This window comes from Mustela nivalis, assembly GCF_964662115.1.
Source record: "Mustela nivalis genome assembly, chromosome: 11".
In the NCBI taxonomy this organism is placed as follows: Eukaryota; Metazoa; Chordata; class Mammalia; order Carnivora; family Mustelidae; genus Mustela; species Mustela nivalis.
This window is the reverse complement of record NC_139030.1, coordinates 44,766,005-44,793,879: the sequence shown is the minus strand read 5'-3', so window position 1 is coordinate 44,793,879 and position 27,875 is coordinate 44,766,005. Positions and strand designations below refer to the sequence as shown.

At 37.7% G+C, this 27,875-nt stretch overlaps 1 protein-coding gene across 6 annotated transcripts in view; it reads right to left on the bottom strand.

Annotated features, from left to right (window-relative positions):
- The window catches only part of CHN1 (chimerin 1), a 216,043-nt gene that overhangs the window by 82,054 nt on the left and 106,114 nt on the right, over positions 1–27,875 (bottom strand). For 5 of the 6 annotated variants that reach the window (XM_082689545.1, XM_082689547.1, XM_082689546.1 and 2 more), the window contains one exon: positions 5,937–6,225. The exons of the other annotated variant lie outside the window; for it this stretch is intronic. In XM_082689545.1, coding sequence (XP_082545671.1) covers positions 5,937–6,225 — 289 coding nt within the window. The remainder of the gene's footprint in view (positions 1–5,936; positions 6,226–27,875) is intronic. 6 annotated transcript variants of the gene reach the window in all.

The window sequence follows — 27,875 nt, the reverse complement described above, 5'->3', positions numbered from 1 at the left end:
GGAAGTTCTCTGAGGCAAGGCTTATATCTTGTCCATCTTTTATCCCTTCCAGAGCCTAGCCTGTTTTCTTACAAACAGGAGGTATGCAATAAATGGTGAGTTAAATGCAATTAATTTTGATAGATGTTAGTTCATGGAGATGGAAGAAAAAATGGGAATATTTCTGCAATGTTTATTTATTTATTTATATAAATATAATTTATATATATAATTTATATAAAAAGGTTTTATTTATTTATTTGAGAGAGAGAGAATACAAGCAGGGCAGACGGAGAAAGGGAAGCAAACTCCCTGCTGAGCCGGGAGCCTTATGGATCCTGACCAGAGCAGAAGGCAGACATTTAACTGACTGAGCCACCCAGGTGCCCTGAAATGCTTTTTACTTGCTTATGTTCCAAGAGAACTCCTGAGTAACAAAAAGAGTTTAATGATACAGACAGCTCATGGAAGACAATTTAGAAAATGAAGTGTGAAGATGTTGAGGCAAAGGAAGGAGAGGGCTTGCCTAGCTGGAGTTAAGGGAACTGTTAGAAGTCAAGGGAAATCTGAGAGATGCTAATGGGCTCCCATGGGATGCACATTCAATAAAAGTTCACTGGCAGGCAAAGAATCTGGAACCTTTACTTGTCTTACATTCAGGGAAAAGTAGTTAAAATACTGGTCAATATTGAAGTACAAATAACCACAGAAAAATAACAATTTAGCCTTAAAATTCCTTAGGACATTATTGGGCAAAGACACATGCCTCCTGATTAGACACAATTAGAGGTGTCACAGCATTAGTAAAAGAGAAGCGCCACTCTTGGATGAAGGAATTAGGAGCCACCAGCTGTCATCCTGCGAACCTGGAGGGCACATTTCAAGCAATGAGAACACGCACCTTGAAGAGAAATCTGAAAATGCTGTTCCCAGCATGGGCTGGGGGAGCAGTACTCAGACCCATGAATGGGCATCTGGTTGATGATCGCTCTGATCACAAAGGACAGTAACATATCACATACAAAGAAGACCACTTTATAAAATTTCATGAATACTCATAACCACCAATGTAATGGAATCCACTGTCCTCATTTTAGAGACTGAGATGAATTGGGACCCAGGGAGATCTAGGGCCTGCTCAAGATGACACAGACTAATATATACTAATATACTGACTATGTAGGATTTTTTTAAACTCTACTTTTTTTTTTTTTTTTTTTAAGATTTCTTTATTTAAGCAAGAGAGAGAGCATGCAGGGGTTTGGAGAAGAGGGAGAGAGAAATCCAAGCAGATTCTGTGCTGAGCTCAATCCCATGGCCCTGTGTTCACAACCTGAGCCAAAACCAAGAGCTCAATCCCATGGCCCTGCGTTCACAACCTGACGCTCAACCCACTGCACCACCCGGGCGCCCCATAACTCTACTTTATTCTTTAGAAGGATATTTACCGAGGTCAAACTCATAATTAGAAGTTCTGCAGGGCAACTGCCATCTTCCTCATAAATTGCTAAATTGGCTTTTTCATACAAATAGGTGACCCTGGGCACATGTGGCAGCTCTCCAAGGGCCTGTTCATCCCTGGAATGACCAGTGCCAACCTTGAATGAGCCACAGGGGAAATGTGAGTGTGTAAATTTGACTAGGGGAGAGAGGGATAGATGTGGATAAAGGCAGCGCTTGGAAGGAGATGAACAGGAGGAGCAGAGGTTCGGGAGGACTGAGGAAGGGGGAGGAAAAGGACAGGTCTTAAAAAGTGGGAAAGCACAAAATCAAGAAACCAAACAGTTTTCTAGAGACTGCTTCATGCTTCATTGCTGTTTTTGTAATGATTAAATTTAAGTATGGCTTCCCTGCTGATTTCTACATTGAGATTATACGGACCCAAATTGCTTACTGTATATCTAAGTATATCTGAAGCAACTTAGAAGAGTTGCTTTGTGGGAGAATAAGACAATTAGTAGATCAGAACAACTGTGACCCATTCAGCATTCCCAGGGACATACAATCCCATCACTTTATGGAGGTACCCAAAGAATTCTAATAATTACGGCGGTTCTTTGGCAGGGCCCTGATTGCACTGCAACTTCAAATTTCACAAGGCTTTTCAATACATACACAATGTGGTGATCCCCAAAAAAGTCTTCAAAAAGTAGAATTTAAACGTGAAAGAAATTCCTTAAGAATAAATTAATATGACAGTATGGCAAGCATCGCACCCATCCCAAACTTCCAGGGGAAGAAAAAAAACTACACAAGCACGTGCATGCACACGCACGCACGCACACACAGAGGTTATTTGGCCTGGTGCAGTTCCATAAAACCAATAAATGGATTCGGCATACCCTTGCCATCGCCGGTCATTCTAACACCTGAGAAAATTTCGGGGCTTAGAAGATTAAATCCAAGTAAAGAGGTTCTGGCAAGATTCAGAATTCTGACTCAGTACAGTTTCTGAAATGCAAATTATATATTTGACAGTTTATATTATTAACAGTTATGAGGCATTTTTTATAGCATGGCTTTGGAGAATTTTAAAATTACATTAATAATAAGTAAAAATCAGCATAAAAATTGTTGTATTCAGCCGTTCGTTTGGTATCTGTTGAAGTGAACATACTATATTTACTACTTGGAGAAAGAAACTATTCAAAAATAGTTCCAAGATAAATTTTTAAAAAGCCACTAATAAAAGCTGGGCTTATGGCCAGTCTGGATGCTAAAGTTAAGCCATTTTAGAAGAGAAGAAGTTTGGCTTTTCAACATGCTACAACTTCATGATTAAATTTCTCTCAATGTTTTTTTGAAAAAGAATTTAAGTTTCTTATTGATATTTCAAGCAGGAGAAGCAACTTAAACAGCTAATGAAAAAATGACATAGGTGTCACTTGAAAAAATAATATTCCCCCTCACAACAGGCCATGAAATTTCTGAGGGACAGCTCAGGATTCACTTCTTGCGGCAACAACTTTATGTCCATAAAACCATCCTGACAACCTTCCACAAAGCACAGATGCTCAACTTACACCTTAAGGACTGGAAAAATATATATATACATAGAACTCTTATCCTTCAGTTTTAAAACAATGAAAGGCCTTAAGAGATTATCTGGTCTAGAATTTCCCCAAGTGGATTTCATGAAACATGATTTTCCTAAATAATTTTGCGAATAGTGGTGGGGTGATCCAGGTGAGATTGGGAACACTCTTGGAGGGTCATAATACAGGTTATTAATAATAGGTTATTAGCAAAACTCGGAAGCCCAAAGAAAAGAAATAGGTAAGTTTAAAAAAAAAACAGACTTGGTTTTTTAATCAAACCTATTTGAGCATAGAGCCCTTTTTGCAGCAAATATTTATAATGAAACTCTTGTAAAATTATACTGGCTTATAGAAAACCCCTTATCTGTGAAGAATCTGAAGTCCAGAAAGGCTAGGGGATTGCACCAAAAAGATACGATTAATTGGTGGATAAGCTGAAAAGAGAGCTCCCATTTTAGGACCCATTTCTAGTGCTATTTCTAGTACCATGTTCTCTCTCTTGTACAACACCTACACTCCCTGAAGCATCACAGACTATAACAAGAGCCACATCTTGAGACTATCTAGTCCAAAGCCCTCTTATTAAAGGTGGGGAAATACAGTCTCAGAGAAGTGAAGCAGTTTGTCCAAAGTGACCCATGAAATCAATTCCCGTAGGAGAACTGGAACCTAGCTCTTAATTCCAACATTGGGCCCCTTTCCACGGCAGTATACTAACGCCTGCAACATCAACGCTTTTGCCTCTGAGGAAAAGGCAAACCCCTCATGGACAAGAGGGCTTTAGCTATTCAGGACCCAATAAAATATTTACTAAACCATACTTGTGGCAAGAGATATTTTAAATCAATTAAACATGATTGTCTTTACTTACAAATGTCATCAACTGTGACAGGGAATCAATGTGTCAAGCTCTTGAACAGGTCATCATCCCTGTCCTGTTGGATGACACCTATAAATAAAATAAATCTATTTTTGAGTGAGTAGATTTCAAGCCAACTAGACTTAAGATGCATGCAGTTTAAAACAAAGAATAATTTTTAAAGTGATGCATAATTATGTACTGCTGGCGAGAACTAGTTTCCAGGCCCAGCTCTTTCACTCTACGTGGCTATCACTGGTCATCAGCACAAGACAGTCCAGGCAGCGTAACATGAGTTGTTGCCAGAACACACGGGGGCTCATGGATCCTAGAGCTGAAAGGGTCCTCCAGGCATTAGCTGCCTTAGTGTCTTTCCTTTGTGAATGCTATTTGCTCGTTGTAGGAGGGACAACCAAGACCTTAAGAGGTTAAATGACTAGCCCCACGGGGAATAGCTGAAGTCTCTTAATGTTGAAAAGTATATCCAGAACGCATTAGCAAAGGTTATCATTAGGCTGATCAACTCTAAAAAACCCACATGCACACACTGTAAAAATATTTCACAAATGTTGACTTAGAACATTCTATCACAGCTGCGTAAAATATATTTTCAGTGTTAGAGATATTTAAATACAACCATTACTGGAAAAGGCCATGAATGGAAAATAACCAAAAGTGAGAAAATGGGAATTAGAGAGTGAAAAGAACAATATCAGATACAGCACAGCTTTTAGGATTCTAAATGCTGGTTACTTCCCAAAAAGATCTGGGTTCCTAACAAATGTGAATATATGAAAACCATTTTCTACAATCTCTAATTTCAAATGTTGGTTTCTCTGTAGCCACAAAGTGTCACTTTGAGTTAGACTGGCCAAAAACTAAAACTGAGGCTAGACGAGGAACATTTCAGATTCCCATACTCTACCTAAGTACTTTAAGACAACTGGAAGTATTTTAGGATACCACCTTGAGGTAATATGGCTGTTAAAATAACATCACCACCAAATTGGGAGTGCTTACTATGTGCCAACCACTGTTTGATTATTTCACACATATTATCTCCTTCAATCAATTCTCACAACAACTTGATTATTACTACAATTTTGCAAAGAAGAACATCAAAGCATAGAAAAATTAAGTAACATGAAGTAATTCACGCAATGGGTAAAATGGCAGAATTTGCATACAAATCTATTTGGCAATCCAAGCTCAAATCACCATGTAACACTGCATTTCTTTAACATGGCAACTAGAGAGTCTCGAAAATATAAGAATGGATTAATGCAATTCCAATTAGAATACATAAAATTCTCCCACCTACATCCCACACAACATAAAACATCGGGAAATTCTCTCACTCTTTTTTTGAGGGACAAGGAAGCAGCTAGGAACAATTTTCAAAGTAAAATAATATTAATGCCAAGGAACTGAAACTTACTGTTAACTTTAAATATATTATAAGATATGCCAAATGAAAAACTTAAATTGTCTTTTAAAATTAAAATAAATCTTTCTGATTCAATTACTTCTTAAGAGTCCAGAAGGAGATAAACGCTCCTGTTACTCAGGACTGACTGATTCTCAAAACAGTGTAATAGTTATTGATAGACTGAATTTAATCCTAGGTATTTTAAAGTATGGATATGTATCATTTTGCTAAAGAACAGAACTATGTATAAAGGGAACGAAAAAGTAGTTTTGATAATTATGCGACTTTCTCAACTTCTCGTGTCATACAGCTGTCTTTTCTGGATCACAGTTATGCTTCTGACTCAAAGCCCTGAACTTTTTTTTTTTCTTATCAGGGGACATTTTTTTTTCAACATAGTTTTGAAGCTGTGAAGCTGATGAAATAAGAAGTAATATGGAACACAAACATAGACCTGATATAACTGAACAAGAATTAGATATATGCAAAGCTCAACACCACCAAAACCAGACAGTAGGAAAAATGCACATCTTTTTCAAAGCTCTGGGGAGCCAGCCTCTTCTGGCGATCATGGCTTGTTCATACAGACCCCGAACGGAAGAAGATCAAGTGTGGTTTCATGGTAGCTTACCCTTTTCTCTGACACCCCATCCTGGCCTGTAGAATCTCTCTCATCATGTGTCTCTTTCAGGACTGGCATATGTTTTTGGTATGCTGGCTCTCTGTTTAAGGTTGTGTATCCTATGTGCTCATAAATTGGGTTTATCGTCATCTTGGCAATGTATTCTGCTGCCTTGGTTTCAATATAGAGAGTAATCAATCCATCAGTCACCAGATCGTGGATGGACTCAAAGCGCTTCTCCCCAACGAAGTGCTTTCCATCGTAGTACAGCCTGAAGTTTCTGGTTTGACTTCCAAATCTGCCTCAATGAAATGGGAAAGATGTTTTTAAGAAAAGTAAGCAAGTGAATTCTTTCGGAAAAAAAAAAAAAAAAAGAACAAAAAACCCCACTATTGCTTTGTTTGTGTGTGTCTCCTTTGTTAAATAAACTGCGGCTATATCTCTATGAATCGTCTGGAATATAGAAAACAAAACACTTGCACACAAAGAATGAATTTGCAACAACTAGGAATAACTAGTCAGAAGCACGTCTCCTCTAGAAGGAAAAAAAATGTTCCTGTTTATCTTTTTAAACCACTTCATTGTCCTGTAGGAAAAATAAAGCTCATATCCTATTAGAACACTTCTTTATTCAATTGGTCAGTTCCATCACAGATGAAATTTCTATATTAACATGTTCTCAAGTTGATCAATAAAAATATTCAACATACTATAGATCCCAGCGTTTGTTTCTTTCAATGCGAAAGCTCCACTCAGGGCTCAGCTAGCTATGATGCCAGTAACCATTTAAAGTAGAATGGATTCCAGACCCTGAGCCATACAGTAAGGCAGGAGGGCAATTCTGTAACTGATGATTCACAGACCTGTATCCCTGAAGCAAATAATACATTATATGTTAATTAAAAAGAAAGAAACATATTTTTGTGATTTCTAGCCACATACTTTTGTGATTTCTAGCCACGGGTCAATCACTTGCTCTTCCCTATTACATAGTCATTTTTCTGTGTCTCTTTTTTGAGTCTAAGCAAGAAATATTTGAGGTATATATAGGGCACAGAAGTCACAAACTGTTGGACTCTAGAAATTCTGTTCAGTTTTGGGTCATGTTTTGGTGACATACTTTAAAAACTGTGGAGAATAATGGTTTAGTTTTATGATAATTTCAGCATTTTGTTTCTTGACTTTATGAAAGCTGATGCCACAAGGCACCAAGAGCCAGTATTATGGTCTCGCCAAAGGCAGTCCCAAGTGAGCATAATTAAAAACTGAACAAATGAGAAAGAGTATATTTAATTTCATTGTTTAAAACACACAGAAGGAACGCCTGGGTGGCTCAGTGAGTTGAGCCTCTGCCTTCAGCTTGGGTCATGATCTCAGGGGCCTGGGATTGAGCCCCACATCGGGCTCTCTGCTTGGCAGGGAGCCTGCTTCCCCCTCTCTCTCTGCCTGCCTCTCTGACTACTTGCAATCTCTCTCTGTCAAGTAAATAAATAAAATCTTTTAAAAAAAAACCACACACACACACACAGAACAACAACAAAAACAGAACAGAGGTGAACTAAAATACTAAAATAATACCCTGTTTATACTAAAATAAAGTGCTTAATTAGGACTGTAAACCTATGTAACAATATTATTCTAGTATTGGTTATATTCTAGAAGGACAGGACTTAGCAATTTAAGAATCTACTTTTAATGTATCCTTAAAAAAGGAAACATTTTTATAATGGTCTGAGGTGTCTTTGTTTCTGTAGCTCAAATTGAATTTTAACAATTATTTAATCTACAACCCAACATTCTATCCATGATGGTCCTTCTACTAAAATAAAGTTTATCCATGTTTTGGTTCTTTAAAAGCAATTATATTTTGATTTATACTCAAGTGAATATCCATATAATTCCAATTTCCCATTCTCCATTTTACTGTAATGTTACAGACATATTTTTCCTGAGTAAACTTTCACTATAAGTCTAAAAAATTAGAAGGTAAGACTTCTACACCAAAATTAAATGTGAAAGTTTTTTTCAGTTTAATACGCTGCTTTTTATAATTTTTTTTTTTTTGCTACATACTATCTGGTTTTGCAAAATGAATACAGAAAGCCACTTTATGATTCTTACAACAATAATCACTCATAATACTGTTTAAAATGAAGTCCTTTCATATTTCAATTGTATTCAGGGTCACTTCAATGAAACATGAGGCCATTTTACTCCTTCAGGGGTTTATGATTTTACACTACATATGACAAGCTAAAGACTACCCAAGCAGTGGTGGCAGGCATTTGTCAATCGAATTTCTTCTAAAATCTGAGCAGGATGGGACTGTCAGGCAGAAGGAAAGATGGCAGGCTTGGCCTCACTTGAGTTGGGATGGTTAGACGGATAAGAGCAGAGAAGTTTAGGAGGCTTCACAATGGGCCTACTCCTAATCCAGCCAAGGAGAGGATTTCCTGGTTACCTTTAGGTAGTGGGCAAAAAAGACTAAGTCGGTTTGTCCTTTTCTCTTATCATAGCAACTTCAAGAGACCCTACGCAAAATCCGCAATTCCTTCTGAGCCTGCACTTCAACTCTGGGCTTCCAGTCCAATCAAACTTCAAGTCTTAAGGGAGGTGATCAGATAATGAAGATAACTCATAAAAAGTTGATTTAAAACTTGACCTCAAAGGGCAAGAAAATGAATTTCCATTTTGGAATTGTGATTGACTTTTTAAGAAAACTGCATTATTTTTACTACCGGAAGCGCACGCTTTCTTTGTCTACCCTGGATCTCCTTTCACTTTGGAAGTTACATAAAGACAGCATCACAGCATAGACCGACAGAGTCCTCTTCTCTCCTGTGATTTGAAAGGCATGATAGACAATCTTTGAGGAGGATGGGGAATGGATGTGTTTCTTCGACAGAAAAAGAGCCATAAAAGGAGAGATGACAAATCTAAGGGCAAAGAAAGAATCCATCCTTGTAAAAATTTATCACTTACAGATTGTCATTTATGCAACATTTAACAACACACCCAAGAACTCTGGTAAGTATTAGGTGGTTCATAATAAAGTTCCTGCTCCCTTGATTACCTTAATAGGAAAGAGATATACATAAAAACAAGTCAATACAAACACAAGATGAAACACTGAAATTTATTTAAGAGTCTATTTTATTATTTTTTTAAAAGTAAACTCTACCCTCAAACTCATGACCCCAAGACCAAGAGTCACATGATCTACCAATTGAGCCAGGCAGGTGCCCCAAAATGCTGAATTTTAAAGAGTTCATCTTTAGTTTGATTTCTAAAAAATGATCATTAAAAATGTGTATAGCCTTACATGGAAGAGTTATATCTCTGTGGAGTGATTCATGAAACAAGGGAATCCAAAGTCTCTCACACCATGAAAACGAAGGTGCTCACTGCTTAGAAGGTCTCAGAGCTACTGCTTACGTCCAAGTACAAAAGCACCTTTGCATATTGAAATAAGGTTTGACCCGGGAAAGGCAAATGTGGGGCCCTGTGTTTTTAGTAGAAAACCTTAGGTTTGGGGATCACACAAAATAAGTTTAAATCCTGGGACTGCCACATTTTAGCCGAGTGATTTGAGCAACTCATTCTTCAGATACTGCCTCTAGAGACCAGGAATAGCATCACCTTTCTCCAATACATGGCTGTGAGGATTACATAAGCATATTTAAGTGAAAACTAAGTACACCCAGGTTCAATGAATGGTGGGTAGTTCTCTTTCTCCTTCCCTGTTAGGTCTCTGCAGGGAATGATGGAACACATATCAAACAATGACGTAAAAGAGAAGAGAGAATGACTATGCATTGGAGGGGGCTGAATAACTGACTGCAAATACAAATCACTTGTCTAGGACTATCTCTGCGCTGCCTGATTTCACAGTCAACACAAGGCAAGGACAAGCGCTCTGTGAATTTCTTCTATGTCCCTGAATAAGCTTATACCACCTGGTTGAACAGAGTGGAACTACAGTGAAAGCAAAGAGGGGAGGAAGGGAGAAGCAATGAGTCTTTGCACAGTGGCCTGTGAGTCAGGTCTCTGAATTCAAAGGCGAAAGGTCAGTCAACGCAGCCATACTGAAGGCAGGACACGTGAAACGGTTCTGGTGACATGGGCTGAATTCCACATTATTGGACAGTGATTTGTAAAAAACTGCTAAAACTAAACCATTTTCCTCCATTTTTACAGGAAAATCTTCCTTTTCCTGTTTTCTTATATTTATTACTTGCATCTGCCCTTGCTTTTTTATAGCTGTTCCCTCTTTGGTGAACATGTTTGAAGCTGTATATGACCAACTCTTAGACCCAGTCAGAGTTCAACAAAATTCATTTTTTTCAAAGTGGTACTGTAGTTAACAAAGAGAAAAGAGAGACTGGGATAATCTGCTTTGAACTGCTACCGTTGTAGCAGATAATTACCACTTTCTAGAAATGTCTTTTTCTCCAGTGATTTCAGGTTTGGGTTTTCATGTTTTAAAAAGCTGTTTAATGCTATGCCCAGTTGTATTCAAATGAATTTCAAAATATATAATTCCAACATCTAGCTTTAAACAGTGAACAAAACCCTTAATAGCATCCTTTGTATTTTTTTTAGAAGTAAATTGTACTAAAAAAATTCAGTCTAGAGGTACAAAGTGATGAAAATATGTATAAGGAATAGCCTTTGGGATTTTACTTTACTTCTTCTAAAACCAAGAATTAGTTCTGATTTGAGGTCAAAGTATTTGAAAATATCTCTTCAAAGGAAAGCTCCACGCTAACAGATGTTTTCTCTTAACAAAGAAACATACACAACACACTTGTCTATGTTAACAATAAAATGTTAGAACTATTTCCAGAAACCAACATGTAAGAACAATTTTATTTGTCATAAATACATATCTGTGTATTGTTTACCAAAGTCAGAGAAGCTAATCTAATGATAAAATGCAAGAATCTCATAAATTTAATCGTAAATACACACTTGAAAGGAAAGTTAAAAGAGAGACAAGAACATGATGAGGCACCGAGTTAAATACTAAAAACTGAAAGGCTCAGAAAGAGAGAACATAGCCACATACAATTTAAAAATATTTTTGCCATTGGAAACCTTTGTCAGGAGACTACAGTTGTCTATCTGGTCCTATAGTTTTGGATGGTGGAATGGGAGAAAAGTATTAAAATACATGACCTCATGAATATATTCCCTTGGCACAGTAAATCGTCTTCAGTGAACAAGGCAAGCCAATGTGCCTATCTAATCCTCTAAAGGCAGTACCAGTCAAGCTCTGGAAGGTGGAACTGATAGATGAGAATGAGTTGAAGGTCTGCTTAAGAAGCAGTGAGCTATTCCCCCCACCGTCTCCAATCCTGTCTCCAGTGACATCCCTTCCCCCAAACTGGTGGAAGACTTAAGTCTTGTTTTCTGGATAGAGTAAAACAAGAATGTTGTGAACTGAGGGACACCAGACAAGAATTGAAGGGAGAGGTGCTATCCTGAAAATTAAGTGCAAGTTTTACATGTTGAAGACTGAATCCCCAGGCTTTCTTTGTTGCCGGCGTCTCAAAAGGCTTGCACTTTTCACGAGCAGAGACTGGAAGATTCTGCTCTGGGAAATCTGATCCGCCCAACTGAAAAGACTTAAGAATAGAAACATCACCCTCTGCTTGGCTGCTTTCTTTCAAGCTCTCAGAACTACCAGTCAGCTTTTTAGTGCCAAGTAAACTTAAATGTGAACAGTTAGCCAAGGACCACCTGACATCTGAGGAAAGACTGTCTCAGGAAGAACAAAGATAGACAAACAGAATGAGAGAAAATTGAAGGAGAAACACTAGGATACTATGAAAGAGGAATAAATATAGAATGCATAGAAAAAATGAAGATGGCACGGATGAGGACTCCAAAGGAAGAAATGAAAAATGAAGTCGAGAAAATTTTCAAGAAGAGCAATAAGATGGAAAATAGAGAAAAGAAATGAGACAGATGATCAATCCAAGAAGTCTAATATCTAAATAATAAGAGCTCTAAAAACAGAGACAGAGGAAATAGAAGGGGAAGTCCAAAAAGGTAATTTAAGTCATCTAAGTTGAAGGACACAAGTCTATACGGTGGATGATTACAACGGGCTCACACCCAGAAGGCAAATGTGAGAAGGCATTTAGTGAGTCTGGCAAATGCAAATTAAATCTTCAGAATGGTAAAACCCAATAAGTCTGATCATATCATGTACCAGCAAGGATACAGAGCACCTAATATAACCAGCACCTGGCATACTGCTTAACGAAAGGGTTTTATATTATCTAGTACAGTTGAATATATGCATTCCCTATGACACAGCAATCCTATTCCTAGATAATGTCCTAGACAATATGATTATATGGATTAGGAGGCACATACACATGCACACTCACACCCTAACAGTAATGTTCTTAAACGCCTAAGCCTAAAACCTACATATCCCCAGTAAAACAGAAAGAAATGTAGTACACATACTGTGATGGTTAACTTTATATGCCAGCTTGATCGGTATTTTCAGATGAGATTAACTTTTTTTTTTTTAAGATTTTCTTTATTTATTTGACAAGACAGAGATCACAAGTAGGCAGAGAGGCAGGCAGAGAGAGAGAAGGAAGCAGGCTCCTTGCTGAGCAGAGAGCCCGACGCGGGGCTCGATCCCAGGACCCTAGGATCATGACCTGAGCCGAAGGCAGAGGCTTTAACCCACTGAGCCACCCAGGTGCCCCAGATGAGATTAACTTTTAAGTCAATGTACTTTGCAGAAAGAGAATGATCTCCATAATTAGGTGGGCTCATCCAGTCAGTTCAAGGCCTGAATAGAACAACACGTTGGCCTCGCTGAGCAAGAGGGGATTCTCCAGCAGACTGCCTTTGCATTTACCTGCAACACCGATCCTCCCATGTCTCAGGCCTACCAGCCCACAGTGCAGATTCAGACTTGCCAGTCCCCATAACCACGTAACACAATGGCTTCTGATAAATATCCTTCTCTCTGTATGTGTATAGACACACACATCCTGTTCACTCTGTCTCTTTGGGGAACCTTGATTAATAATGAAATACTATATAGGAAGGAAAACAAACAGATACATGCAAGAACATGGATGAATTTTACAAATATAATGGTGGGGAAAAAAGAACAAGTCACAGAACACACACAATATGGTCTGATTATATAAAGTCCACCGTCAGGCAAAACTCAAATGTATTATACAAAAATATGTATACACGGGTGGTAAGACCATAAAGGAAAGCACGAAAGACATAACTATAAAGTTACTGCAGTCATTAACTCTTGTGTAGAAGTGGGGGATAATGACAAGCAAGACAAACACAGGGACTTTCTGGACCACCATGAATGTATCTTGATGTGGCAGGGATTATGGATTAACACATATTTATGTGTCATCAATTTTTAAATTGTATTTGAATTTTACACACTTTCCCATATGTTTTATTGTATAATAAATTTGTTTCAGAAAATCTAGCATCTAAATGACAAAGATTTAATCTAGAAGAAAAAGCCATCAGAAACAGATTCCCTCTAAGTGCTTTACACTACAGAACTTAAGGATATAAATTTAAAGATTTTTAAAATTTTATCTTAGAGAGATAGAAAGTGTGTGCATGAGTGCGGGAAAGGACAGAGGGAGAGACTCTCAAATTCATTGTGCTGAGTGTGGTGCCCAGATTGGGCCCTCATCTCACGACCCGGAGATCACGACCTAAGCCGAAACCAAGAGTTGGACACTCAATCAACTGAGCCACCCAGGAGTCCCTTAAGAATATAAATTTAAGAGGACCTGGGTGGCTCAGTGGGTTAAAGCCTCTGCCTTCGGCTCAGGTTATGATCTCAGGGTCCTGGGATCGAGCCCTGCATGGGGCTCTCTGCTCAGCGGGGAGCCTGCTTCCCTTCCTCTCTCTCTCTGCCTGCCTCTCTGCCTACTTATGATCTCTGTCACATAAATAAATAAATAAAATCTTTAAAAAGTCGGTTTAAAAAAAAGAATATAAATTTAATAACCAAATTTAATGATGAGTTTTTAAAAGAATGAGGTGAGATTACAGAGCTAAGAAAAAAAAATTGAGTACCAATATAATTACTACAAATCTAATAAATAACTAGAAATGACAGGAAATAGGATCAACAGAACTGAAAGGCAAATCAAGGGTGTGGAGATAAGGGCTCAAATAATCAAATGAATGGCTAAGGAAAAATAAAAGGGGAAATCAATTGCAATGTACATGGTAAACATAGAAGATTAAGACAATCCAACATAAAAACTGTGCCTCAACTTGAGATGCCAACACATGGAACAGAAAAATTATTCAGAAATAGAATTTGGGCAATGCTCCAGCAAGGGAAAAAGGAACTGAGTCTCAAGACTGAGAGAACACACTGTTTCATGGATGAGCTTATAAAAAAACTATCAACATTAAAACAAATCCTGGTTTAAATTACTAAATTTGAAGAATAAACAAAGAATTTTTCAGATAACCAGGCAGGAAACTGTCACTTTCATATAAGGGGTGGAACGCAAGATTGTTCTCAGACTTATCGACACTCACAATAAATGCCAAGAGACAGCGGATTACCATCAAGTGTTGAGGGTAAGAAAAAAAATACACTGAGGATATTCTACCCAAACAAGCTGTTGTTTAAATTAAAGACAACAGAGACACATTCTTGTTATAAAGTTATAGCTCCCCAAGTCTTTAGAAGCCAATGAATGATGATTTCAGGGTTTTTTTGTGCCCCATTTTTTTTTTAATAAAAGCAATAATGCACTTAGCAGCAGCAATTTAACATTTTAGAATACTGATGCCTTTAGGAAATGCCTAGAATCTTACTTAAGCTAATAAGTGACCATTCTTTACAAAAGAACTATAGTTATTAGAACTTCACTTCCACAAAATGCCATGACTCTTTCTTGATCATGTGCTGGTGAGTGTATCTTTAGGATACAATTCACAGAACTGTTGTGATTAAACCCAATTCGAGTGAAAGCCTGGTGAGTGGAACCAGTCTTGATGACCTGTTCCATTTCACTAAAGAATCTTCATAGAGCCCAAAATGATCAAGCCTTAAAGGTGTCTTAAACTCAGGGAACAGCTTATTCACTGGTAAAATCTCTTTTGTTAACAATTTTAATAAGAGTACCTTGTATCTTGGAATTTATAAAATCTCTCCTATTCATGCCTTCTTCCCATACTTACTCCTTCTTGCCAACCCCTAACTCAGAGCCTTCCTCATTTCTATCACGATCTCTTAAACAACAATGGTTATACGGAATGTCAAGGATAAGTTAATGGATATCATAGTGAAAAACATGAACAAAAAAAAACTCACCACTATACTGTACTTGTAACACAGTCATTAAAACTGTTTAATCTGACCAGTGATTCAGTAAGGTTAGGAAAGCTCATTTATTTGAGCAAGTATATGTCAATGTCATTCCAAAAAAGGTATTTTGTGTCACCACAAAAACACACCTAATATTTCAGTGTACTGTTCAATTTAACAGCTAACTAAATTATAATAAAAGATTTTAAAAATGAGAATATGTTAAGATAATAAAATGCATATGGCCCAATCAAACCTATATGGAAGAAGACAGGATGGCTCAATTTTCTGAACTATAATGCCTGTCAGAGCTATTAATAATGTGTTTTGGTGAACTTTACCTAATAGCTACTGGCTCATCTACCAATTTTGAAGTAAAACTGTATGTGGAATGAGTGAAGTACAATAATTCTGTCTTCTCTTATTTTACAAAAGTGTTAAGTCTGAAAGATGAGACTCTGAAGAAGAAAGAGACCTTTCCTCCTTTGTGATAATCTTTGTTACTGCTTGTTGGAAATCCAGGCCCCCAGCCTCCACCCGATCATCAGATTCAGAATCTGTATTGGTAACAAGATCCTGGGGTAATTCCTATGAGGCCGGAAGTCTGGGAAACACTAGTCTAATTCAATCTCCTCACATTTTTAGTGCAGCAATGAAGACATTCAAATCCCTAAACAGTAAAATAGAGAGGCTGCAACAAAAACAACCCCAAAGCTCCAAACAATACAAAACTAAAAAATAAATAAATAAAATTCAACCCGCTGTTTAAAATAAAATGGTTCTTTTTCTGCATTAGTACCAGTTGCTTTTTAGTCTCTTTCTGGAAAGCCTCCTAGCCCAACATGAGTCCAAGTGTACTGTGCTCCCCAGTATTTCTGAGCACTGCCAGATCAGCAAGTCCCCAACCAAACTAATCCATCCTGTCATCTCCTCAGAAAACCATTCCTTCTCAAACATCCCTTAAAGGAACAGCCACCCACACAGTCAACCTTGACGAAACTTTCATAATTATCTGGGATTCTTCAATCTCCCTCTACACTTAAACTTGTATTGATTGATCTTTCTGAATCCATGCAGACTCTGCCCATTCTGCCTACAGCCATGAGCGTTCATTCCGAGAAAGATCTTATCACACTATTTTTCCTTTTGAAAATTGTAATGGTTCATTACTGCCTATAAGAAAAAGTCCATGCTTTAGCAAGTCCTAGGTCCTTGAGAATCAGTTACTAGTTTTACTTTGATAGCAAAGGAGATTGGCGTAGTGCTGGCCACATAGTAGACCCTAAGTGGCTGCTGAACAGAATTAGTAAAGGTTCCATTAATACTTCCCCTTAAGTTGGCCAGCTGAATGTAACAACAACAACAACAAAAATCCCCAAAATAAAAAATAACTGCTTAAAAAATACATGTAACATAGATGCCCAAATATAAGCAGATTACTAATTTTGTGATAATTATTGCAATAAAGTGCTTGTAAGGTAGAGCTCTAATGTTTTTTATATTGATAACTGAGAGTAAATAAATAAAAAAATAACTTCTCATGCAGTGAACCAATTATAATGATTTCTCCTACCTTGTTTTCATTTTACTATCAGAGAAACCAAAGTATCTCTAGCCAATAAATAAGTGGATGTGCTTACTTACAGAAAAGTATTATAGACACATTTTAATCTTTTTAAAACAAGAATAGGTCCAGAAATGATCAGTATATTAGTATAATTAACAACAGATTTGGCTTCTTCAAGAGCTGGTAATTAGTCCCACTAACAGCTTACTAAAATCTTGTTTCCAAGAGTCTACTAGTTCAGGATAAAAAGTCACACTATGATAGAAGTTTACAAGAGCATGGAGCTCTATATGTGTGGGCGTGCTTGTATATGTACACATAAGCACATAAACACACACACCCACATGTTCATATATAGGTTTGTTTTTTTTTTTTAAGATTTTATTTATTTATTTATTTATTTGACAGACAGAGATCACAAGTAGGCAGAGAAGCAGGCAGAGAGGGGGAAGCAGGCTCACAGCTGAGCAGAGAACCCGATGTGGGGCGCGATCCCAGGACCCTGAGATCATAACCTGAGCTAAAGGCAGAGGCTTAACCCACTGAGCCACCCAGGCACCCCTCATATATAGGTTTTACAGATTCCTACTATTTCTCTTAAACAACAAAATGTTTTATTTGTTTCTGTATAAACTATACAATTCTAAGTATCACAGAGGGACTGTAACGTAATATTTAAAGTATTAAAGTTATTAATAATTAATAATACTTTAATATTTTCTTAACTATTAAAGTTCATTGTCACGAATACACGACTAAAATTCTAGGGTCTGAATACAGAAATATCCCACAGCCTATTGTAGTGTATTGAGTCAGCCTTTCCCTGAATCTACATTGCCCCCAGTAATTGAACTTGAAGTTCTTTTTTTTTTTTTTTAAAGATTTTATTTATTTGTCAGAGAGAGCAAGCGAGAGCGAGCACAGGCAGACAGAGTGGAAGGCAGAGTCAGACGGAGAAGCAGGCTCCCTGCGGAGCAAGGAGCCCGATGTGGGATTCGATCCCAGGACGCTGGGATCATGACCTGAGCCGAAGGCAGCTGCTTAACCAACTGAGCCACCCAGGTGTCCCTGAACTTGAAGTTCTTAAATCCAGTTTTATATTTTTAAATCTTCTTTGCACATTACCACCTGTGTTCACCTTCTAATTTATTACTTTGTATTGGCTGTAAGCGTGGGGGAAAGATAGGATTTATGAATATTTTATATAAAATTACATTAAACAGACTCTAATGGGAATTACTGACCATTCCTTTGCACTCAACACATGGGCTCCGTGGCAGCTATGTAGCCACTCAAGAACATTTCCCCTGATTTCCAGCCTTCTGCTGTGTGTTAGAGACATGAGGTGGCCAACAATTTGACTTCCAGACAAGTAGGATGTTACCGCAGCAGAGGTAAGCCTAAATTTGACTAAATATAAACCTTAAAGTTTATTATCTAGTGGTGATTAAGAATCAGAAATTACTAAATAAAATGGATCATAAAAACACCTCACTCTAAAAAATCAATTTATTCATATATAGTTTATATACAAGAAACCACATCCATTTGAAGCGCACATTTCAATGTGCAGATTCTACACAGATTCAGAACATTTCCAACATCTCCAATGTATCCTGATGTCCTTTTGTGGCCTATCCTTTTTTTCCTTGTCCTATTCAACCACTTACCTCCTTTCTTGAACTATAGTTTTCTACTGTTTTATGTAAATGGAATCATACAGCATATATTCTTTTTGTGTTTGGATGTCTCAGCTTTTCTAAACCATCACTTTTAAACTAATGGATACTGTTCTCATTGGATTTTAACTGCAACTAGACCAGGACTTCAGGCTGCAGAAGAGCAATAAAGAAATCTATAATTGCTTTCTTGTTTCTAGGGTTGTTCTTAAATAGCCAATTACATCTAACTAAGATATAAACATCAAATATAATCAACCTGGCAGTTGGAAACAAAGAATTAGCAACATGGCCCTGGTTGCAAATCATTGACTTTTACTGACTAATAAGCAAAAGGCTTAAAATGTAATGCACTATATGTACATTTTTTAAAAAGTTTTTTTATTTATTTGAAAGAGAAAGTGTGCACACGTACACACACAAATAGGGGCAGGGGCAGAGGGAGAAAGAGTCTTAAGCAGCCTCCATGTGGAGCCCTACTCGGGACTCAGTATCATGACCCTGAGATCACAACCTGAGCAGAAACCAAGAGTTGCACGTTTAACCGACTGTACCACCCAAGCACCCCTATGTATGTTTATTTTTACAATACTGTTTAACATTTTTGAATGTTCTGTGCTAGGCATTATGCATGCCTTCTCCCAAATAATCCTTCCAATAGTATGAGGTATTATTACACCCTCATTTTATTGATAAGGAAACTGAGACTTAAGGAAGGTAAGTAATTTGCCCGAAGTTTTACAGAAAATGCTGGAACCAGAGTCTGAATATATCTAGAACAGTCTGACTGTAAAGGCACGTTCTGAACCACAGATCATATATGCTGATTTAAAATCATAGGGTCAAAAAGATCATCAGAAGCCCAATAATTGGGTTATTTTTCTTTTAGAGGGACATGGCAAAAGAATCACAAATATGTATCCAGTTAAGAGGTCCTTAGATAAGAGCAGTAAAGAGAATGAAAAATGGTTCTTTAGTTCCTACTTATATAAAGAACTGTATCACAGGCAGGCAATCTGATAATTCTGCAATGCAATTTTATTAAATAAGCCAGTATATTGGGGTACCTGAGTGGCTCAGTTGGTTGACTGTCTGCCTTTGGCTCAGGTCATGGTCCCAGGGTCCTGGGATGGAGCCCCACATTGGGCTCTCTGCTTGGCAAGAGGCCTGCTTTTTTCCCTTTCCCTCTGCCTCTGCCTGCCGCTCCCCCTGCTTATGATCTGTCAAATATAATCTTAATAAAAATTTAAAATAATAATAGTAGAAAAATAAGCCAGTATACACCAAGCAGTGCAGGAGGTTCAAGGAAACCAAGAAGACTTAGTTCCTGCCCTGGAGGATGTCAATTCATTTGTAAAGAAGACAGACATGTAAATAGATTATAACTGTAGGTGGTAACTTGTTTTTAGCTATACTCTGGGAACATGTGAAGAGCTTTTCCCAAAATAAATGAATAACCATGTGATCAACAGTACCAGGCATAAATGTATTCAGTAGAAACTCAAATATCGTCTTGCACATTAGGTACCATCCCTAAAAATAAAAAGACCTGAGTCATGAATAGATTTCCAAGTGATCCTAAAAACCTGGCAGCAAACATCTAATGGAACCCTTAAGAAAAATTCTGAGGGACACCTGGGTGGCTCAGTCCATTAAGTGTCTGCCTTCAGTTCAGGTCATGATCCCAGGGTCCTGAGATCCAGACCCGCATTGAGTTCCCTGCTCAGTGGGGATCCTGCTTCCCCTCTCTCTGCTATTCCCCCTGCCTGTGCTCTCTGACTCTCTCTCTCTCTCTCTCTCTCTCTCTCTGTGTGTGTGTGTGTGTGTGTGTGTCAAATAAATATATAAATAAAATCTTTTAAAAAATAAAAGAAAGAGAAGTAAAGAAAAATTTTGAAAGACCTAGCAGGATGAGTCAATCTGTAGCCTGGAAAATGACCACAATTGAGAATAGGAGCAGGGCCAAAAGCTAACACAACTGCCTGAAATGAGCAGATGAGGAGCAGAAGGATGGAGAAACACTCACTCAGAACAATGACAAGAGCCATAGGGCAGCTATTTTAGCCTAAGAACATCATGAGATATTCACAGGCGATCTGTTACTAGCCTCAGGGAGGATAGGACGATTCAAGGGGGTAGGGATGGAATGAGAAAGCAGAAGGAACATTCAGTAGATACTTAATCAGGGTAATGTATAGAAAAGACAGATAAGAGCAAGATGGATGAAAAGGAAGTCCCAGCCCCCCCTTCTTCCACAAAACCACTGAATTAATAACATACAGACAAAAATTCTGTTATAAAAACTCCAGAACCCATTTAAGAACCTGCAGTACCACCAGCAAGTGCAAAGTCCGGGAAAGCCTCACTGGAACGGGTGAGAAGGGCCATTTCATATTATCTATGACTGCCCCTTCCCCAAGACAACAGTTTCAGCCTGGCTTGTGGCTGTTCCCCTAAGGGTGAGTGTGGAGGGAAAAGAGTGGAACATTCTGGTGGTTTGGAGGGCTGCTCAAGGGACTGGTTATTATCTCATGTGATTCAAGTGCTAAGGTGACTGGCACGGTCTGGATGCCCGGAAGGTTCCGAAAGCAAGGGAGAACAGGAGCAGCTTGCCACAGCATCGGAGAGCCCGCAGGGCCACAGATGGGCTGGCACAGCCTGCAGCAATTGGGAGAAGGTGCCCAACTTGTTGCTTCTCTCTCAGAAGGGAGAAGGGGCATATGTCCAATGTTCTGGCTTTTCAGCAAGTTTTCCAAGGGAATGGTATCTATCTTGCCTGATCTGGGAAGCTTCTGGGGAGCCAGGATGCTTCAGAAGCCTGGAGGCTAGTGGGAACAAGGAGAACAGGGCAGCCTGCTCCTATGGCTCCCAAGAACCTGCAGTGCCACAGACAGAATCCAGATGGTACAAAAGACTACAAGGTCCTGAAAACAAAACTGAAAACCTCTTTAACTGAAAAATCATGTATACAGCCTTGAGAGTCACACACCCTCCCCCTCCAAAGGTGTCAGAGGCCTTCAAAATCTATACTTGTGCTGACTGGTGAAGTCGTCCTGTGTATGAAGCAGTCCATAAAGCCTGGAAGAAGTGGGTGCATTAACAAATGCAAAAAACTCAGGAGAAAAAACCAAAAACAAACCACATAAAGAACAAGTGAAATATGTTTCAATCAATGGAACAAAATAAATTCCCAGAAACCAACCCCAAGGAACAGAGTTCTATTAATTACATGACAAAGAATATAAATAATTTCCTTAAAGAGCTCAATGATCTAAAAGAGAACACAGTTAGACAATTAAATGTAATAAAATCAGTAAAATGATGCATGAACAAAATGAGAATATCAACAGAGAGACAGAAACAACCATTAAAAACAACCAAACAAATTTTGGAGCTAAAGAATAATTAGAAAAGTTTGGTCAACTAATATTCAACAAGGAATCTAAGAATACCCAGTAGAGCAAAGGGCAGTCTTTTTAACAAATGTTACTGGGAAAACTAGAGAAATACATGCAGAACAATGAAACTGGAACCCCATCTCACACAACTAATAAAACTTAACCCAAAATGGATCAGACACTTGAACATAAGAACTAATACCCTAAACTCCTAGGAAAAAAACACAGGGAAGAAGCTCACTGATACTAGTCTTGGCAATGACTTTTCAGACATGACACCAAATGCATAAACCACAAAAGCAAAAATGACAAATGGGACTACATCAAATTCAAAAGCTTCTGTACAGCAAAAGAAACAATTAACAGAATAAAAAGACAACCTACAGGAGAAAATTCTTCCAAACCACCTATTGAATGAAGGATTAATATCTAAAATATATAAAGAACTCATAAAACTTAACAACAACAAAAAACCACCCCAACAATCCAACTTAAAAATGAGCAGAGAACTAAAAAGACGTATTTCCAAAGAAGACATCAAAATGGCCAACAGACAGATGAAAAAGATGTTCAATATCACTAACCATCAGAGAAATGCAAAAAGCTACGATGAAGTATCACTTGGCTACCATCAAGGAGACAAGAGACAACAGGTACTGGTGAGAATGTGGTGAAAAGGGAACTCTTATACATTGGTTGTGAGAATGTAAATGGTCCAACCACTACAGAAAACAATAGAGAGGTTCCTCAAAGATTAAAAATAGATCTACTATACAAACCAACAATTTGGCTTCTGGATATATACCCAAAGGAAATGAAAACAGGATGTTAATGGGATACATGCTCTTTCATGTTGATCACAGCATTATTCACAGTAGCCCAAATATGGAAACGACCCAATGCCCATCAATGGATACATGGATAAAAAAGATGTGGCACACATACAGAACAGAATATTATTCAGCCATGAGAAAGGAGGATATCCTGCCATTTGTGACAACACGGACAAACCCTGAGCACATTGCACTAAGTGAGATAAATCAGAGAAAGACAAATGCTGTATGATATCACTTACACGCAGAATCTAAAAAATTCAAACCTGTAATAAACAGAGTAAAATACTGGTTACCAGGAGATAAAGAGCAAGGGGTAAGCCTGACCATGTTTAATGATACAATTTGTAATGAGTAGTAAATAAGCCATAGAGATCTACTGCACTGTACTGTCCTGATGTAATGTGATAAATATCACTATCATGGCAATTCTATTGTAATATATAAATTTAACAAAGTAATACACTATACAACTTAAATTTACACAATGTTACATGTCAAGTTTATTCAATTCCAAAAAAGGTCCAGCGTCAGTCTTGATCAAGCAGAAGAGTCAGCAAAATTGAAGATAAGTCATTTGAAATTATTGAGCCAGAGGAACAAAGACAAAAAGAATGAAGAAAAGTGAAACTCCTAAAAGACTTACAGTAGATCATCAAATGGACCACAATATGTATTACATGGGTCAGAAGGAGAAGAGAAAGAGAAAAGGACAAAGAGCTTATCTGAATAAACAATGACTGAAAATGCTGCAAATCAGAAAAAGGAAATGGATATTCAAATGGAAGAAATTCAACTAACTCTAACTAACATGAACCTAAAAGAGGTTCATGCCAAGACGCATTATAATCCAAGTGTCAAAAGTCAAAGACAGACTATTAAAAGCAGCACAAGAAAAAAAGCTCGTCATGTACATGAGAGCTTCCATGATCCTCTCCATGGCTTTCTCAGCAGAAACCTTACAGGCCAGTGGGAATTGCATGATATATTCAAATCGCTGGAAGAAAAAAAGAAAATACTGCCACTAAGAATATTATATCTGGTAAAAATGTCCCTCAAAAATGAAGGAAATAAACAAAAGCTTTATCTTTCCCAGCTACACAAAAGCTGGGGGTGTTCACTGTCACTGGACCTGTTCTAAATAATAAATGCTGGGGCGCCTGGGTGGCTCAGTGGGTTAAGCCGCTGCCTTCGGCTCAGGTCATGATCTCAGGGTCCTGGGATCGAGTCCCGCATCGGGCTCTCTGCTCAGCAGGGAGCCTGCTTCCTCCTCTCTCTCTCTCTGCCTGCCTCTCTGCCTACTTGTGATCTCTCTCTGTCAAATAAATAAATAAAATCTTTAAAAATAAATAAATAAATAAATAAATAATAAATGCTGAAGATCTCAAGTTGAAGCAGGAGGACACCTGACAGCAGTACACACGTGGAGCTTCCTGGTAGATGTGACTATAGAGACAGCTACAGAATGCTGTAACCCCGCAACAGCTATGTGTACAGCACCTATTAATTCTGATATGGAACTTAAAAGACAAAAGCATAAAAATAATTATGACACTATGTTAATGGATACGCAACATGTAAAGATGTAATTTGTGAAATCATTAACAGTGGAGGTGATGAGATATAACAGAGCTTTTGTATACAACTGAAGTTAAGTTTAAATAGCTTTATGTTATAACTATAAGATGTTTCATGGAAGCCTCATGGTCACCACAAGAACCCAAACACATAAAAGACAATGGAAAAGGAAGGGTGCCCGCGTGGCTCAGTGGTTAAGCGTCTGCCTTCAGCTCAGGTCAGGATCACAGGGTCCTGAAATCGAGCCCCATCATCGTGCTCCCTGCTCAGCAGGAAGCCTGCTTCTCCCTCTCCCTCTGTCTGCTGTTTCCCCAACTTGTGCTTTCTCTCCCCCTGTCAAATAAGTAAATAAATTCTTAAAAAAAAAAAAAGAAAAAGGAATCAAAGCATGTCTACACAAAAACATCAATGAAACAAAGGCAGCAAGAGAGAAAAAACAGTTGTAAGACAGAGAAAACAACATCACAACAGTTAAGTCCTTCCCTATTACTAATTGCTTGAGATATAAATGGATTGAACTCCCCAATCAAAGACAATGAGTGCTAAAAGACACTTTACATAAGGTGAAAATGAAAGGATAGAAAAAGATTTTCTATCCAAATAGTAATCTGAAAAACAAGTTGACCATACTTCTATCAGACAGACTTTAAGTCAAAAATGGCCAAGGGGTGCCTGGGTGGCTCAGTGGATTAAGCCTCTGCCTTTGGCTCAGGTCATGATCTCAGGGTCCTGGGATCCAGTGAGGAAGCAGGCACCCTACCGAGCAGAGACAGAGAGACAAAGTCATTACGTAATGATAAAAGAGTCAATTCACCAGTAAGATATAACAATTATAAGTATATATGTTCCTAATACCACTGCACCCAAATGTATGAAGCCAACATTCACAGAATTGAAGGAAGAAACAGATGGTAACACCATGTTAGTAAAAGATTTCAGTAGATAAAACAACCAGACAGCAATAAGGAAAGGGAGGACCTGAGCAACACTACATACCAAAAGGACCTAACAGACATATACAGAACACCCACTCAACAGAAGCAGAATACATGTTCTTCTCAAACACATAGAGACTGTTCTCCAGGTTATATTACATATTAGTGCACAAAAGAAATCTTGACAAATTGAAGAAGATGGACTCATACCAAGTATTTTTTCCAGTCACAACGGAATGAAACCAGAAGTCAACAGCAGTAGGAAAATTGGAAAATTCACAGGTATTTAGAAATGAAACGACTTACTCTTGAATAACCAATGGGCCAAAGAAGAAATCACAAGGAAAATTAAAAAGTATTTTGAAATAAATTTAAAAAAAACACAAAGTATTAAGAGGGAAGTTTATAGTAATAAACACCTACACTGAAAAAGAAGATCTCAAATCAACAACCTGATTTTATACCTCCAAGAACTAGGGGGGAAAAAAAAACTAAAATCAAAGTTAATAAAAGGAAGGAAATGAAGACTAAAACAAAGATAAACAAAATAATCAAAAACAACTGAAAAACAATCAGTGAAACTAAGGGTTGGTTTTTTGAAAATATCAACAAAATAAATAAGCAGTAACCACACTAAAGACAGACATATAGGCAAATGGAACAGAATGAAGAGCCCAGAAATAAACCCTCATGTATACTGAATGATCTTCAACAAGGGTATCACAATGGAGCAAGAATAGTCTTTTCAACAAATGGTGCTGGAAAAACTGGATATCCGCAAGCAAAAGAATGAAGATGGACATTTATCTTATACCACCATATACACAAAATGGATTAAAGACTTAATGTAAGACCTGAAACTATAAAACTCCTGAAGAGAGAGATAGTGAGAGAGGAAACATAAGCAGGGGGAGCTGGAGAGGGAGAAGCAGGCTTCCTGCTAATAAGCCAGAAGCCCAATATGGGGCTGGATCTCAGGACCCTAGGATCACAACCTGACCCAAAGACAGCCACTTAATGACTAAGCCACCCAGGTGCCCCATTAAACTTAAAAACTTCTGCACAGCAAAGGAAACAAAAGAGTGAAAAGGCAACCAATGGAAGGGGAGAAAATATCTGCAAACTGCTTATCAAATAAGGGGTTAATATCCAGAATATAAAAAGAACCCATAAAGCGCAATTCCAAAAATAATAACCTGATTAAACAAAGGACTTCAATAAATAGTTCTCCAAAGAATATATGCAAATGGCCAACAAGCATATGAAAAGATGCTCGATTTCAGTAATCAGTGAGATACAAATCAAAACCACAATGAAGTATCACCTTATACCTGTTAGGACGGCCACTATCAGTAAAATAAAATGACAAGTGTTGATGACGATATGGAGAAATTGGAACCCTTGTGCGATGTTGGTGCAACTGTATATGGTACAACCACTATGGAAAACAGTCTGGAGGTTCCTCGAGAAATTAAAAATACAACTGCCACTTGACCAGCAATCCCACTTTGGAGTATATATTCAAAAGAACTGAAAACAGACTTCCAAGAGATATTTGCATATCTATGAACACTACAGCATTATTCACAATAGGCAAAATGTGAAAGCAACCTCAAGGTCCATCTAAGGATGAATGGATAAAAAAATAATAATAATCTGAGCCAAATACAAAAGGGCAAATACTGCATAATTTTACTTACAGGAAGTATTTAAAGTAATCAAACTCATAGAGACAGAAAGGAGATTGGTGGTTGCCAGCAGAAGGGGGGGATGGGGAGAAAGGGAGAGTCACCGTTAAACAGGTACAAAGTTCTGTCATGCAATATGAGAGTTTAGAGATCTGATGTACAACAATGTGCACAAAGTAAGCAATAAATAAATCTATACTTGAAAATTAAGAGGGTTAAAAAAATACCTGTATGTGTATAATAATGTAATTCAGGAAAATGAGGGTATAGATTAGGAGTACCAAAAAGACAATCCATTGAGACAAATTAATAACTGTTCTTTCCCGAGTAAATCCAAATATAGTTCTTCATACAAGACAATGGAAGTTATTATTCTTAATCTATATATTGTACATGTGGCTATTTGAAAACACTCATCCCTATCCATGACAGAGGAGGTTTCTGAAATCTGAAAGTTTCTACTATAATTAGTAAGTATATATGAAAAGTTTCCATTTTCCCCTCTGAGCAACTCATGGAAATTATTTATTTTTATTGACAGTGGAAAGCTGAACGTGTTATGTTTTCAGTCAACAGAGGCTAGAAATGAATGTGACTGAAATCTCGATATTGAAACATTTCTGGTGCAAGGGGAAAATGAAAGGCTTTACCAATTAATTAAAAACAACACCTACACTAGACTCTAAAGACACATCGGTGAAGTTTACATAACATTTACAGAGTCCTTAACTATTTTGGGGCTTCACTATTTTTTACACATATAAGTTGGAAAATTAAAAATTAAGATAAAAATTAAAAAGTCACTAAAGCCAAATCTAAAATGAAAAAAAAAAAAACCCAACCATACTCCTTTATATATGATTTTTAAATTGGTTAATTACTGATTAATTAATTAATGTCTGCCTGCCCCAGGAGAGTATA